This window comes from Spodoptera frugiperda, chromosome 11, assembly GCF_023101765.2.
Source record: "Spodoptera frugiperda isolate SF20-4 chromosome 11, AGI-APGP_CSIRO_Sfru_2.0, whole genome shotgun sequence".
Lineage (NCBI taxonomy): Eukaryota > Metazoa > Arthropoda > Insecta > Lepidoptera > Noctuidae > Spodoptera > Spodoptera frugiperda.
In genome coordinates, this window is record NC_064222.1 from 6,224,475 (window position 1) to 6,240,301 (window position 15,827).

The following is a 15,827-nucleotide window of genomic DNA, read 5'->3' on the forward strand; positions in this document are numbered from 1 at the left end:
AACTCGGATGCGCATATACAGATGGCTGTTTAACAACAGAGGAAATGATTCTGTCTGCCTACAGCAAAGGCCTAGTTTATAATAAGAAACCTTTCATCAAGGATTTCGAAAAGGTTATCGAAGGTTTCAAACAACGATCAGGCAAGTGGGTGTCTTCTCCACTGCTGCAGGCTCAATATAAACATTCAAAAGCTTCTACTAAATGCCAGACAAACGATTTTGAGGTACGTGTCGTGTGCGACTACACTTACATTTACTACTTCGTTACATTTATTTTTAAATAAATAACCAATCTTTTGGTAGAACCCTATAAATTTTGAACAGAGTTCAGTACTATTCGAGGAGACCGCTCGTCTGATCCACGCTAACGCGATCACCATCGAGATCGCCCCCCACGGCCTGCTGCAAGCTATCCTGCGCAGGTCTCTGAAGAAGGACGTCGTCAACGTCGCTCTGACACAGAAGGCCCACCCGGACAATGTCCAGGTTCTGTTCACTGCCTTCGGAAGGTAAGTCAACATCTTCTTTCCTCTCATAGGTAAACAAGAATTGTTCGGTTATTTTAAATGGTGTCTTTACTCCACAGGCTGTATGAGGCCGGTCTGAACCCACATCTAGCCAACATCTACCCACACGTGCCATTCCCCGTGTCACAGGGTACGCCTATGCTTGCCCACCTCGTTGAATGGGAGCATGGTGAGAACTGGTAAGTCAACTCAATGCCTGGAATTTTCAATAATCCTCAGAATCCTTTCGGAACAGGTTACATGTTGTCTGTATTTTGTTTTTAGGTTTGTACCATCATATAATGACCTGGACAAGATGAAAGTTGATGAGAGGACAGTTTGGAAGTCGATCGAGGATGATGAAACTGAGTACATGACTGGTCATGTCGTTGATGGCAAGTTTAATCTTTATTGTAACAATACCGATAGAAAAAAATATAACCTACTAACTGACCTAGCAAACTTCGTATCGCCTCAAACATTTTTTTAGCCAATCGGTCCAGCTGTTCTTGAGTTTTAGTGAGACTAACGAACAGAACAGAATCAGATCAAGGTAGTAGAGTAGGATAAAAAGGGCCAGAGATTCTGATCGAATACTATTTGGACTTATTTACTTGGTCGCCCGGTAGCTATGCATTTGTAATTTTTCCGTCGAACAAACCCGATGAAAATATTTTATTTATGTTTCCGTACACAGGTCGTAACTTATACCCTGCCACCGGTTACCTGCTCCTAGTTTGGGAGACCCTCGGTATGATGATGGGAGAACCATACACTGAAGTATCAGTGGTCTTCGAGAACGTGCGGTTTCAGAGAGCCACCAACATTCCCAAGGAAGGTTCTCTGGAGTTTACCATTACCATCCACAAGAAAAGTGGGAACTTTGAGGTAAGATCTTGTCAGCGACTCTTTTTAAATCCCCACAAAATAACACGACATTAATTCACATACGTTTCTCTAGATCTTTGAAAGTGGTGCTTCCATTGTGACTGGTCGTGTCTACGCCAAGAAGAACGTCAGTCGAGAGTTTAGGGTACTCCCACACTCTCCAGAAGTTAGACGTCCTGCTTTTAAACACTTGCTGACTAAAGATTTCTACAAAGAACTGCGTCTCAGAGGATATCAATACAGGTATGAAGAATAAAAGGAAAAAGCTCACTTTTATGCGTTAAAGTATTTATATATAAAAAAAAACTGACAGCCTCGTTGGTCGAGTGTGACAAGTGCGACTGGCCGGACAAGGGGTCTTGGGTTCGATTCCTGGGTTGGGCAAAGTATTACTGGGCTTTTTTCGGTTAATAGACAATTTCTCAGTCAGAAATTGTACCCAGTATATAGTAATAGGCTCACCTATTAGATGGGACTTATAACACAAATTTAATGGTGAAAAGTAGGTGTACATTATATACTATACTCTGCGTACCCCTTCGGGGATGTAAGGTGTGACGTTGGATACAAAAATAAATAAATTCCACAGCGGCCTTTTCCGAGGCGTCCTCGGTTGCAACGTCAACGCTACCCGCGGTCGTATCGCTTGGTCTAACAACTGGGTCACCTTCATGGACTGCATGCTGCAAATGATGATGATCGGCCAAGACACCAGGGGTCTCTTCGTACCCACCAGGATTGTGAAACTCTCTATCGACGCTCCCATGCATTGTCATGCGATATCTAAAATGAATCCGGATTCGGACAGAAAGTCCTTTGAGGTTCGTGTGTACCCAGATGTAAACGTTATCAGGTGAGGAAAATTCATTAAAAATTTCCCTACTTTAATAATATCTGCTTAAAACCTCCTAACAGAAGAACGGGTAAGACCTTAATTAAAGTTTTGTTCACTACAACTGTTACTTATCTGCAGCTAATGTTGTGTTTTGCTCAGAGCTGGTGGCATCGAAATCCGGGGTCTTCATGCTACACCCATTACTAAAAGACAACCTCTGGGCGTACCCGTGTTTGAGAAATACGAGTTTATCCCCAACTTTGGAAAATCTAAGATGAAGGTAAAGCAAATTACATACATAGAATTATTTGTTAAATTATTAAATAAAATCAGTAAATATCTAATCACTAGATTGGAGATATTCTTCGAGCGAACATACAGCTGGTTCTTGAGAACATTCAAACACACAAAGTCAAAAGCATTGAGCTGGTCGACGAAGAATACAAGAAGAATGACCTAAAGCCTATCTTAGAAAATATTGGACAAATGCTCGGAGATCTGCCCTATATGCAGGCCGAAATGTTGATGGTTTCCAAAGAGCCCATCGAGGTTCCTTACAACATTACCGTCATCGAAACTAGGAAACTAGTCGGAGAGAGTAACACAGCACTGTTTGTTGGTGCTAACCTACTTGGTAGACCTGAGGTACGTATAGAACCTTTTTTTATGGAGGAAAATCATCCAATTACTAGTTTTGTCTTGGGCGAGGCGAGATCCCTCTCGCCAGTGGCAGACTATTACTGACTAAAAAATAATGCGTTCCTACTCCTGCTTTTTTAGCCGAAGCCCCGGTAAACCCGATAGCTAGTCCGCAGCACCGGACGCATAGAACCTAAGGTCGTATAGTTGAATGCTTGTTAATTATCTACCTTTTTTTCTAAATAGATTCTTCAACAAGCATCCAGTACCCTACGCGACAAGGCCTTTATAATGAGTCGTGAAAAGAAATACCCCAACCCAAAGAAATTCACTGACAAATACGACATCGTGACTGTTTATGACACAGGCTCTGAATATATGGTGCTTTTAAGAAATCGTGTAGAAGTCAAACCAGCCAAGTTCATTAGAATCTTAGCTGCTGATGATAGTTTCTCGTGGGTAGATAAAGTCAAGGAAGAACTCAACGAAGGCCAGAAAGTGGTACTTTACGCTCAAGATGAACCTATCAACGGTATATTGGGATTAGTGAACTGTTTGAGGGCCGAACCTGGTGGTGAGATCGTTCATGGTCTCTTTATTTCTGACCCATCTGCTCCGCCGTTCAACCCTGACTTGGAGTTTTATGAAGAACAGCTGAAAAAGGATTTGGCTTTCAACGTATATAAGGATGTAAGTAATATATTATTTGCATAGTGACTATTTTTCAACGATTTATATGAAAATGTTATGTATCTTCCTAATCCGTGCAGCCACGGATTGGAACAACCTGCCGGCTTCTATCTTTCGTGAGAAATACAACCCGGGTCTTTTCAAGGTAAATAGGTACTTTCTAAATTATTTTTTCCCTAGGGTCAATGGGGGACTTACAGACATCTTCTCTTGGATGACTTAGAAACGGTTCCCGCAAACCACGCCTATGTCAATGCCCTTACCATCGGAGATCTTTCCTCGCTGACATGGGTCGAAGGAACCATCAGGGACAACCATGTGTTCAAGGACAAAGAAAAAATGCTTATTCACGTAAGAAACAAATAAGTTTTTCTTAAAACATCTTTTCTTGACTGCAAGATTGACGCGGTGGCTGCACAACCGGCTGCCGTGTAACGGGTAACGGGTTCGAATCCCGCACGGAGCAACTCTTTGTATAATCTACAAATTGTTGTTTCGGGTCTGGTGATCGTGTGTATGTGAACTTGTATGTTTGACACATTACATTACATAGTGGGTGCGTACCCACAACACAGGAGAAAATCCTAATGTGGGGGAAAGTTTTTTTTTAATATAAATTAATTATCTTTCATCATCAGGTATACTGCGCTGCCTTAAACTTCCGCGACGTCATGACAGCCATTGGTCGTGTCACAGTAGATGCTATCGATAGCGGTCGTCTTGCCCAGGAATGCGTGAAAGGCATAGAAGTAGTCGGGAAGACAGTCAAGTTAGTTTATGTTATTATTTTTTTATGATATAAGCTGGTAAACGAGCAGATGTGTCACCTGATGGTATAAGCTACCGCCGCCGTCCATAGACACTTGAAACACTAGAAGTGTTACAAGTGTGTTGTCGGCCTTTTGGGGGTTAGGAATTTAAGAGTTGTTGGGGAATTGGGAAGACTGAATAAGGGCTAATTGGGCCTCAGGTAACCTCACTCACTTAACGACACACAACGCAAGCGTTGATATCACTCCAGTCGAGCCGGCCCATTCGTGCCGAAGCATTGCTCTCCCACACTTGAAATTATACATGTAAATAAAATACAAATTTAATAACTTTTCAAGCGTGGATGTATTGATAAAATAGTGTTCTTCTATTTTAGTTACTTTTCTAATACGTTAAAGCGTATTAACATTGATGTTCATTTGTACAGCGGCACTCGTGTCATGGGTATGGTCCGTAACCGTGGTATAGCGAACTTGGTTGAGGGAGACAGGCAGAGCCTGTGCCCCATCCCTGACGAGTGGACCTTCGAAGAAGCGGCTACTGTACCTGTCGCTTATGGAACTGTGTATTACGCTATGGTAAGTTGTGTGTATAGTAATGTACTATGTTATGAAATATAGATGATCTTCATAATAAAGATCAAAATTTAAAAATATTGGTGTATTTTTCACTCAAGACGAATGATGAGGTTCATTTAATGCAGCTTCAAGCATTGCAGTCGAAACCACCTTATATTTCGTTGCTATTTTTTTCCTCTCAGGTCATGTTTGGTGAGATGCAACGCGGTGAGTCCATCCTCATCCACGCAGGTTCTGGCGGAGTAGGACAGGCCGCCATCAACGTGGCGCTCTACTACGGCTGCGAGGTCTTCACCACCGTCGGTACTGCGGAGAAGAGAGCCTTCATCAAGAAGCTGTTCCCACAACTTAAAGACAGTCACATCGGCAACTCCCGTGACACTTCCTTCGAAGACATGATCAGGCGTGAGACCAACGGGAAGGGAGTCGACATGGTGCTCAACTCCTTGTCTGATGATAAACTACAGGTCAGTTACTGTCACATTATTATTCGTCAGTTGCAGTTATAAAGGTTTATCTATATATTTGGTCCTCTAAAGCTCCTATTCATCATCATCATCATCATCAGCCTGTTCTCGTCTACTGCTGGACATTTGCCTATCCAATGGCACGCCACTGAGCTCGATCTTCAGCTCTACGTATCCAACCACTACCAGCCACCTTGCAGATACCGTGACTCCACTCAAGCTCCTAATGTTTTACATAAATTGTTCAGGCCTCCGTCCGCTGCCTGGCATTTAGAGGTCGTTTCCTCGAGATCGGCAAGTTCGACATCAGTAGCAACACTGCCATTGCCTTATACTTCAGAACAAAGGAAATCAGCTTCTATGGTGTCATGTTGAACTATATTTTCGAGCAGGATGTCAAAGTCAGAAAGGTCAGTTACTCTTGTTATTTACTTTAATTTGTATGCTGCAGAGACTAACGGTGTTTTTCCACCAGAGATGTGACATGTAGCTATGCTGCTACAAAGATGTATGCAGCTAAGCTGTGAAACTATATGAACGTTTCTACCGATACTAAGATGTACTATGAAGATACGTCGCCGCAAAATAACTGTGCGAAAAAGATGCGCAGCTCGAGTATGCGATGTATCGGTCATCTAGTTAATTTAAACTCAATTACTTTTATTCTGCCTTTTTAAACAAGCATTTAGCACAAACTGATAATAAAAACCATTTGCGAAAGTTGTACTATGTATCTGTGAAAAATGAAATACATAATGAATGCCATAATAATTCAGAGTATATTTTAATTGTGTTATTTAGCGCTTGCAAGATCTACTCCTGAACGGTATTGAAAATGGCGCCGTCAAACCACTGACTTACTGCACGTTTAAGGCCAACGAAGTGGAAAATGCCTTCCGTTACATGGCTGCCGGTAAACATATCGGAAAGGTAAGTGTATATCTATTTGTATAGAAATGGGATCTTAATTTCTTTATTCGTATTCTTTTCTATATTCGCAAGTTCTTTTCTAAGAAATTAAATTGTTTGTTCTATCGATGCTATTTGATTGAAATAATCTGATATTTGATCATTTATTTGTTAATTTGTGTCCTATCAGGTGATCGTTAAAATCCGTGAAGAAGAGCGCGGCAGTGGTCCTGTTAGACCAGTCCCGACACCTATTGATGCTGTACCTAGGTACGATATACAGTAGTAATAGTGTGATTATAATATTGTTTTATTGTATTGTATAACGGACGATGGGCGATGATATAAAGATCGGCACACAATTGACTGTGTCACTACGCTTCTACGCAAGCGTCGAATGGTCATTGGCGCGGAAACGGGGAAATTGGATTAGGGATGTGGCGATGCCACTAGTGTTGTTCGCGTGCCATCAAGATGCCACGTTACAATTGTTAATTTTAAATTCAGTTTAACTATTTGCTTTTCCCCATTAAATGATAATTCTGCCATTCTAATTCTTGTTTATCCCAACAAACGTCTCTTTCACCAGGTATATCTGTCATGAAGACCACGTGTATGTATTGGTCGGTGGTCTCGGAGGCTTCGGGCTGGAGCTGGCTGACTGGCTCATCATAAGAGGCGCAAGGAAGATTTTGCTCAATTCCCGAAGAGGCATCACCAACGGATACCAGTCATCGCGGTTGAGGTTTGTTGTTATGATCATGATTTGAAGTATTTGAGAACTTATTTCTTTACTTTATGATTCATTTTCACTTTTTCACTTTTATCTTCTTTAGGACTTGGGCATCATACGGCGCTGACGTCAAGATTTTGACACATGACGTCACCACTGAGTCTGGATGCGAGGATATGCTTAAGATGGCGCTCAATATGGGACCTGTGCACACTATCTTCAACTTGGCTGTTGTCCTTAGTGACTCCATCTTCGAAAACCAAACTCCAGAAAGCTTTAAAATCTCGTTCGCTCCTAAGGGGCTTGGTACCATACACTTGGACAAATTGTCGAGGAAATTGTGTCCAGACTTAAAGTGAGTATCAAGTCAGTATCTATAGATTTTCAGGGCTTTTATAACGTAATAATAACCTACTGATGATAATGATATGATGTATGGGGCATTTTTTTAAAGGGGTCAAATCATCTAATGGCTTCTCCCGCCTTGGGTGAGGCGAGAGGGAGTGTCAGACTATTACTAACTAAAAACCACCCTGTTCTTACTCTTGCTTTTTGGGCCACAGCCTCAGTAAATCCGCTAGGCAGTCCACAGCTCCAGATATTATCTTCAGTTAGTTCTTTAATAAAAGTCTCACCCTGACCAGTGTAATATTTGACCCGTCTCATTTTCTAACCCTAGAGATTTTGTGATCTTCTCATCTGTATCCTGTGGTCGTGGTAATGCTGGTCAGACCAACTACGGTTACTCTAACTCTGTGATGGAGAGGATCTGTGAAGATAGGAAGAGTGCTGGCTTCCCAGCCCTGGCTGTGCAGTGGGGAGCTATTGCAGATGTTAGAAACCGATTGCTTAATTAATTTTTATTTTTAATTTTTTCTTTAATAACCCTGTTCGGTGTAACGAGCTCTTTGAGCATATACTATAAGGAAATACTCGGTTTTTTAAAGTATTCCAACAATATTTTACCCACTGATCAATAGCAAAAAGTTGATCTATGAGTGGATGCGTGGACATAATAAGAAAACAATATAAATAAAGGAATATTGACTTCCAAAGGATTTAATGTTCCAAATCCTATATAATGTCCTACAGGTAGGTTTGGTAGCCGACTTGCAAGAGGAAGACATCCAACTTGAGATTGCCGGTACCCTGCAGCAGAGGATATCTTCCTGCTTGAGTGTTCTCGACAAGCTCATGAAGCAGGATGTCCCCATCGTGTCATCCATCGTGGTAGCTGAGAAGAAGGCTGGAGCCGAAGGATGTACCAATGCAGTAGATGCAGTGGCACAAATTTTGGGTAAGATTGAGTATCAAGACGGCTTCTTTTAACAAAAGTTATCCCATAGTAAGGGGTTTTCAACCAAAGTTGGGCTATGCTACGTTGCTCTTAATTCGTAGACATAGCATAGCACTGGTGGAAACGGATTCACTTAAGCTATGTTTTCTATATGGAAAGATGTCGGCCATGGATGCGTACTATGAATGTGTGCTATGGGTGGTTTTTCTACTATCATACATCGCGTACTCGAGCTGCGCATCTTCCTGCGCACAGCTACATAACTTTGTATCAGTGGAAACGGGTATATAGTTTCACAGCTTACCTATCACATATTCGTAGCATAGTTACATAGCACATCTCTGGTGGAAATACACCTACACTAAAATGCTTAAATACAATCTACAATTTCGCCTACACTTTAGGGAAGAACCCGTACCGATTCTATGTTTCTTCACCAGGTATCAAAGATTTGAAGACTGTCTCACAACAAAGTTCTCTGGCTGAGTTGGGTATGGACAGCATGATGGCTTTAGAGATCAATCAGACTTTGGAGAGAGAATTCGAGATTTTCCTTACAGCTCAAGATATTAGAACCTTGACATTCACCAGGTAAGTCTATATCAAAAATATTCAAATGAGTTTTTTGAATAAGCATTTTGAAGACAAATTTTATTATAGCTAAAGCGTAAGACGTACTACATTAATAACTGTGTTATCGGCTTACTCACGTAACTGTTTGACGAGGAACTTGACTTGTTTCAAGCCATGCTAGAGGCTCATATTCATGAGTGGCATTCCGCGGCACACGATGCGGCGATTGTCGTGCTACTCCTGGCAGTAGTTGACAGTTACGTGAGTGTGCCTATAACATAATAATTATTATATGAAGACTACAATTGTAAAAGGCCAGGAGTCCAATATCCAGGCCATCGTCGCGAAGATAAGAAAGCTTGGGAAAAATTCCACTGCTACTTATTTAAACCGTGCGGTTAAATTGGCTTTTGTTTTATATTTAAAACATGTTGCACCAGTGTAACAGACACATCTGTCTAGAATTAATCAGTTTCTTCTTCCAGACTAGCAGAGCTTACAGAACGACATGAAGCTTCATCCTCTGCATCAGCATCTAACCCCACTACCATGGAAGGCGTCGGTATTCGTGTATTAATGAGAAACTTTGGAGATGAGAAAACCGCTTCAGAACCTTATGTGTACATGCCTACCATGGTCAGCGATGGGATCGAGGCGAGTGTATATTTTATGGTGATGATGATGAGATATAAGTTTTTAAACTGACATGGTCAGTAACACTAGTATTAGAACTCGAAACGGGATATTTACTATGTTTTTCTATTTCTATAAAAAGTCAAAGTTTCTATGAAAAAGTGCAGAAATATCGAAAACTCATAGAAATAGAAAAATATGGTAAATATCTCGTTTCAAGTTCTAATACTGATGATGAGATAGTTTCAAAATATCAATATTTGGCAGTAATGTTTTGTGCCTTGATTCTGTCAGGCTGAGGGAACTACCCACGCTATGGATCGCGTGATGTTCATGCTGCCAGGGTTAGAAGGCTATGCAGCAACGCTGGAGCAGCTCTGTAGAGGACTAGAGATCAAAGCTTGTGTGCTACAGCTCGGTGTGGACCACAAGAATGAGAACATGGACCAGATGGTCAACAGGTTATACAAGGTGAATATTTTAACTATGCTATTTTGTTTGTAGTTATTTATGTATGAGTCACAAAATATTGTCCAAAATACTTTTGCATCGTATCGTAACGCCTTTTTAATCCCGAAGAAGTAGGCAGAGGTGCACATTACGACACATAACACAATTACACAGTGTACGCCACCCACTTTTTACCATTTGTGTTATAAGTCCCATGTAATTTGGGGTGATCCTATTGCCATGCCATTGGGCACAATTCCAGACTCCGTGCTACTACGGAGAAATTTTCGAAAAACCGAAAAAAGATACAACCGGAAATCGCACTGAAGACCACACAACCAACGAGGCAGTCACTCACTTCTAACATTTTACTAATTTTATTTTCTCCACAGACGGTGATCTCGAAGCTAACGCCTGGTGCTCCATTCTGGCTTCTGGGATACAGTTACGGTTCTCTCCTCACTTTGGAGCTGGCTTCGAGGTTGGAGGAAGCAGGTGAGAAGACCAAAATGTTCACATTCACAAGAATGTGCATCAGCTCTACCAAGCCATCTCATCTCATCTCTTAGTGGTTTTTTGGTTGCTATTTGTTATTTATTGTATTATTGTTTTGTGTAAAGAATAAATAAAGTAAAAAAAAAAGTATTACACTAGACATACTAATCTGATTTATTTCTTCCAGGTTTCAAGGGAACAGTGTTCTGTCTGGACGGTGCCCCTGATTTCCTCTACGCTATAATTTCGAAGACCATGAACATTAACAATGACTTCCAACTGCAGAACAGCTTGCTGTGTCAGGCTGTAAGTATTGTTGCCCCTACCCTAGACGTTGCCAACGAGGTTATGGACAAACTCAATGAAATCGAGTCTTATGAAGAAAGAATTGCTTTGGCGGTCAAATTGACACCGATACAGAACAAATATTCAGACGAGTTCTTCGCGAACATCGCTAGAGCTTCCTTCGACAGGCTGAAGACCATCCTGGACTTCGACCCGAAGGCCTTCAGGAAGCTGCAGTCCCCCGTCATCCTCCTTCGTCCCAAGGAGAACCCGTCCTTCGTGGCGGTAGAAGAGAACTACGGACTCGACAAGTACACGGAGAACAGTGTCACCGTGCACTTCCTGGAGGGGAACCACGTGTCCATCATTGAGAACAAGGACTGTGCCAACATCATCAACAGAGTTCTGGTCGAGAACAAAGAAGAGTTAAGCAGCTAATAACTCAATATCTTCAATATTGTATGTAAGCAGAACTTGTATTGTAGACGACTTCAATCAAAAAATATTTTGTAATGAAATTTTAAATCATTAAAAATTACAATCTAACTATAAAACGTGTTGAAGATCTCCCATTAAATTGTTAAATATAACCTATTTATTAGTAGTTAATTAAATGATAGTCTTAAGGTTTGTCTGCAGATGGCAAGCAAGGGTAGCTCGTCGCCCGACCAGAACCAGACCCGTGCAGACGGCGCGGTGCGTTCCACTCGCGCCTTAGAGAGCCATCAGAGCACTACAGATGGGGCATGGGATTCACACAAATAATTAAATAGTATAATAGTTTTAAATACAACTTAATAAATATTCGTTTACTGTGTCTTGTTATTTTATTTTATTACCTACTTGTATCAAAAATGTATACATATTCATATTATTATTATACCAACGTACCAATTTTTGGAGTAATAATTTATAATATAGCGGTTAAGTCGAAGTAAAATCGATTGGAAAACATTAAAATGCAATCCGAAACATTGTAAAATGGCAATAATACATTGGAATAATAATGCTATTCTATTTTGTTAGAGTACAATAATAGTCAAGACTATTATATGTTAATAAATGGTAATAATACCTATACAGGGTGACTTTGAATTCGACGTATTCCTCTCGGGAGGTGATAATACAACTAATTTCCCACAAAAATAGCCCTGAGGTCCTTGGGCGGAAAGTGGCTAGTTTCTGAGATATTCAACATTTTTGGTTTTGGTAAAAATATCCCGAATTGATTACAAAAACATCAATAAATAAAAAAATACTGGTTGGATTTTAGTTATTTTAGTTTTAATCAATTGCCAATACATCATTTATCATTTATAAATACTAATAATGGCAGAAATATCATTTGTTTTAAAATAGCAAGTAATTTCCTATGAAATTTTGTTTTGTTTCACTAATTTGGTCAATAGATAACTGGATTTATTTCGAAAAAAATATATGACACTAAGCGTACAAACTATAAGAAAAACTTCCTTGGTTTATTAGCTACCCAGAAACGTAAAATTATCTATACATATAATAAAATTATAACAACTCCATGTCTGTACATTACAGATATTTAAGAAAAAATAAGATGGGGGATCTTTATTCAACCAATAGAAGCGAAAAACATGATTTAAAAAATTTTTGTCTGTCTGTCTGTCTGTCTGTTTGTTGTTCGCTTTTCACGCAAAAACTACTGGACGGATTTTGATGAAACTTTTTTTGTTATATAGCTATTAGTCCTCGCTAACATATAGGCTATCCTTTTTTTGGAAATTCGCCCTTTAAGGGGGTAAAAAGGGGAGGAGTAAGTTTGTATGAAACTCCGTCAGTTTTGAAGCTAATTCGATTAAAATTAATAAAGCAAAAGCGCTTAATTGATCTCCTCACAAAAGAAAAGATATTTGGGTCAGTCCGCTGCTACATGTTTTCGATAGAGTGGCAGAAACGTGGATTGCCTCATTCCCATAATCTTTTGTGGCTAGAGGAAAAGGTCAGGCCAAACGAAATCGATCGTCTTATTAGTGCGGAAATACCTAATCCAGACACAGACCCTATTTTACACAGAATCGTCAAAACGAACATGATACATGGCCCATGTGGCACATTTAACAGCAGTTCACCCTGCATGAAAGAAGGCCGTTGCACAAAGAGGTTTCCAAAAAATTTTGTGATGAAACCGTTACTGGTGAAAACGGATACCCATGGTACCGCCGTCGGAGACCTCAAAATAGTGGTTTTATTGCTGAAATAAATATGCGCGGACAATGTGTCACAGTTGATAATCGGTGGGTAGTGCCATATTCACCAGTACTCTCACGTGCCTTTGAAGCTCACGTAAATGTAGAGTACTGCGCGAGTGTAGAATCAATAAAGTACATATGCAAGTACGTAAACAAAGGAAGTGATCAAGCCACATTTGGATTGCAGAGCAGTGATCGTGATGAAGTGACCAAATATCAATCTGGTCGCTATATCAGTACCTCGGAAGCGGTGTGGAGAATACTTGGATTTTCTATCCACGACCGACACCCAACTGTAATGCATTTAGATGTCCATCTAGAAAACGGACAGCGATTATATTTCAATCCAGAAAACGTACGGGAACGCTTAGAAAATCCACGCCGTACCACACTCTTAGCATATTTCAGTCTGTGTCAAGAAGACAGTTTTGCACGAACGCTCCTATACAATGAAGTACCGTCGTATTACACGTACAATAAGCAACAAGGAGTATTTAATAGACGCCGACGGGGACAGCCGGTGGAGGGGTTTCCAGGAGTATATCGCGAGCATGCACTAGGACGAGTGTACACGATTCATCCGAGTAATAATGAATGTTATTACTTGCGTCTTTTACTGCACACAGTCCGGGGAGCTACTTCTTACACATATTTAAAAACTGTTAATGGTGTTGAGCATTCCACCTTTCACGAAGCTTGCAGCGCATTGCGTCTGCTAGATGACGATCGAAATTGGGACGACACTCTTGAAGAGGCCGTAGTCAGCGACACTCCCATTGCGACATTTGTTTGCAATCATGATAGTGTTCTGCGGACTTGCCCATCCAATGCAGCTATGGGAAAAATACCAACGGCATCTATCCGAAGATTTTCGTTTTGCGGCTAGGCGCGCTGATGGAGATAGTGTGGCAGAGTCTGACGAGCGTATTATTAATCGTTGCCTTTGTTCACTTCAAGATATTGTGATTTCAATAGGTGGCAATCCTTTGAGTCATTATGGTCTTCCAGAGCCGCAGGAAACCACTGAAGTTCGGCGTGTTGGTCGAGAGTATGCAGCGGAGACAAATTATGATCGTGCCGCGATGGCCGAAATCGTGAACAATAATATTGGCACCCTCACAAATGAACAAAAGTCTGTGTATGAACGAATTTTGAGAAGTGTCAGTCAACAGGATGGTGGAATATTTTTTCTTGACGCCCCTGGTGGTACAGGAAAAACGTTTTTAACTAGACTGCTACTTGCTGAAGTGCGAAGACAAGAAAAAATAGCACTAGCAGTCGCCTCTTCGGGTATTGCAGCCACTTTACTTCCAGGAGGTAAGACCGCCCATTCCATGTTTAAGATACCTTTGGACCTAGATATAAATGAAACACCAGTTTGTGCCATATCCCGAAATAGCGAAAAGGCAAAGATTCTTGCAGAGTGCAGCCTAATCGTTTGGGACGAGTGTACGATGGCGAACAAAAAGGCCGTGGAAGCCGTTAATCGCACTCTACAAGATATCCGGCGAAATGATCACGTTATGGGAGGGGTTACAGTTTTATTTTGTGGCGATTTTCGTCAGACTCTACCCGTGATTACCAGAGGAACTAGAGCTGATGAGGTCGGGGCATGTCTAAAACGCTCCGTGCTTTGGCCTCGGATAGAAAAATTGAGCTTGACGCAGAACATGAGGGCTCACTTAGGTGGAAACCCCAGTGCGCAGGAATTTTCTGGAGTTTTATTAAAAATCGGCGAAGGCTCATTTCCCGAATCAAGTAATTCAGTAACTCTACCCGACAACCTATGTAAAATTGTTGCTTCGGTGGAGGAACTCATTGATTTGGTTTATGGTGATGTTTCCCAATTAATAGGTCAAGACAATTCATGGCTTTGTGAGCGAGCAATACTTACGCCCAAAAATGACCAAGCCGCTGCCATCAACCAAATTATTCTAGAGCGAATTGAAGGAGACCAAGTTGTATACCGGTCTATAAATACAGTGGTAGATCAAATGGATGTTACAAATTACCCGGTTGAATTTTTAAACTCTCTCGCTGCACCTGGACTCCCCGCACATAATATTACTTTAAAAGTAGGCATTCCCATAATGTTGCTTCGTAATTTAACACCCCCTAAGCTGTGCAATGGAACTCGGCTAAAAGTAATTGCACTTCGAAGTAATATCATAGAAGCCGAAATTCTCACGGGTTGTGGATCTGGTGAAGTAGTATTTATACCACGCATACCGCTAATCCCAAATCATTTCCCATTTCAATTTAAGCGCGTGCAGTTTCCCGTTACTCCATGTTTTGCGATGACCATTAACAAGTCACAAGGTCAGACACTTCGAGCCGCTGGTGTCGATCTTAGGACGAGCTGTTTTTCACACGGACAGCTTTATGTGGCTTTCTCGCGTGTCACTAGCTCCGATAATTTGTTTGTATTGGCTCCTACAGGTAGAACATCAAATGTGGTGTATAAAGAAATTCTTTAGGCTTATTGCGATGTATTTCGACGTTCGGTATGGTGGAAGTACAAAGTGTCCTGATCAACATATATGAGAAGTGGTTATTTAACTGGCATGCAACACCTTCACTTTAAAAACATACGGAAATGACTCTATTATAATAGTTTTTTATCTTCTGTTGGCGCATTAACATATCTTGGCGAAACGGAGTTCGCGGGCACCAGCTAGTTTACAATATTCCCAAAAACAAATGAATTAATTGATGATAAGTAGAGTGTAAAGAGAAAAGCGCAATTTCAAAAACATCTTAATTTGCAAAATTTTGTTCAAATTGATCTCCCCTACGACGAATACATGCCCGTACACACTTCCTTATCCCTATGACGTTCACTCTTGGGCTGAA

The 15,827-nt window shown here is 40.9% G+C and overlaps 2 protein-coding genes across 2 annotated transcripts; both read left to right on the top strand.

Moving 5' to 3' along the window:
* Positions 1–2,065: 2,065 nt before the first annotated feature.
* LOC126911242 (fatty acid synthase-like) lies at positions 2,066–9,667 on the top strand. Its single transcript, XM_050697114.1, has 17 exons — positions 2,066–2,247; positions 2,389–2,509; positions 2,581–2,874; positions 3,115–3,558; positions 3,739–3,909; positions 4,197–4,327; positions 4,757–4,907; positions 5,090–5,374; positions 5,623–5,784; positions 6,176–6,304; positions 6,474–6,553; positions 6,873–7,028; positions 7,120–7,371; positions 7,696–7,849; positions 8,109–8,313; positions 8,754–8,904; positions 9,372–9,667. Exons 1-17 carry the CDS (start codon positions 2,066–2,068, stop codon positions 9,589–9,591), a joined length of 3,288 nt encoding a protein of 1,095 aa, XP_050553071.1. The 3' UTR covers positions 9,592–9,667.
* Positions 9,668–9,773: 106 nt separating this feature from the next.
* On the top strand, positions 9,774–11,566 carry LOC126911215 (uncharacterized). The gene is made up of 3 exons (XM_050696927.1): positions 9,774–9,990; positions 10,362–10,464; positions 10,652–11,566. Exons 1-3 carry the CDS (start codon positions 9,835–9,837, stop codon positions 11,185–11,187), a joined length of 795 nt encoding a protein of 264 aa, XP_050552884.1. The 5' UTR covers positions 9,774–9,834; the 3' UTR covers positions 11,188–11,566.
* Positions 11,567–15,827: the final 4,261 nt, after the last annotated feature.

What these genes read in the sequence shown, in the direction of transcription:
- LOC126911242 (XM_050697114.1), top strand. Translation starts at nt 2,066, where the DNA reads ATGGACTGCATGCTGCAAATGATGATGATCGGCCAAGACACCAGGGGT. An exon ending in TTGGAAAATCTAAGATGAAG is followed by an intron (nt 2,510 to 2,580) that starts GTAAAGCAAATT and finishes TCTAATCACTAG; the next exon opens with ATTGGAGATATTCTTCGAGC. An exon ending in TGTCTGATGATAAACTACAG is followed by an intron (nt 5,375 to 5,622) that starts GTCAGTTACTGT and finishes TAAATTGTTCAG; the next exon opens with GCCTCCGTCCGCTGCCTGGC.
- LOC126911215 (XM_050696927.1), top strand. Translation starts at nt 9,835, where the DNA reads ATGGATCGCGTGATGTTCATGCTGCCAGGGTTAGAAGGCTATGCAGCA. An exon ending in TGGTCAACAGGTTATACAAG is followed by an intron (nt 9,991 to 10,361) that starts GTGAATATTTTA and finishes TTTTCTCCACAG; the next exon opens with ACGGTGATCTCGAAGCTAAC. An exon ending in TTCGAGGTTGGAGGAAGCAG is followed by an intron (nt 10,465 to 10,651) that starts GTGAGAAGACCA and finishes TATTTCTTCCAG; the next exon opens with GTTTCAAGGGAACAGTGTTC.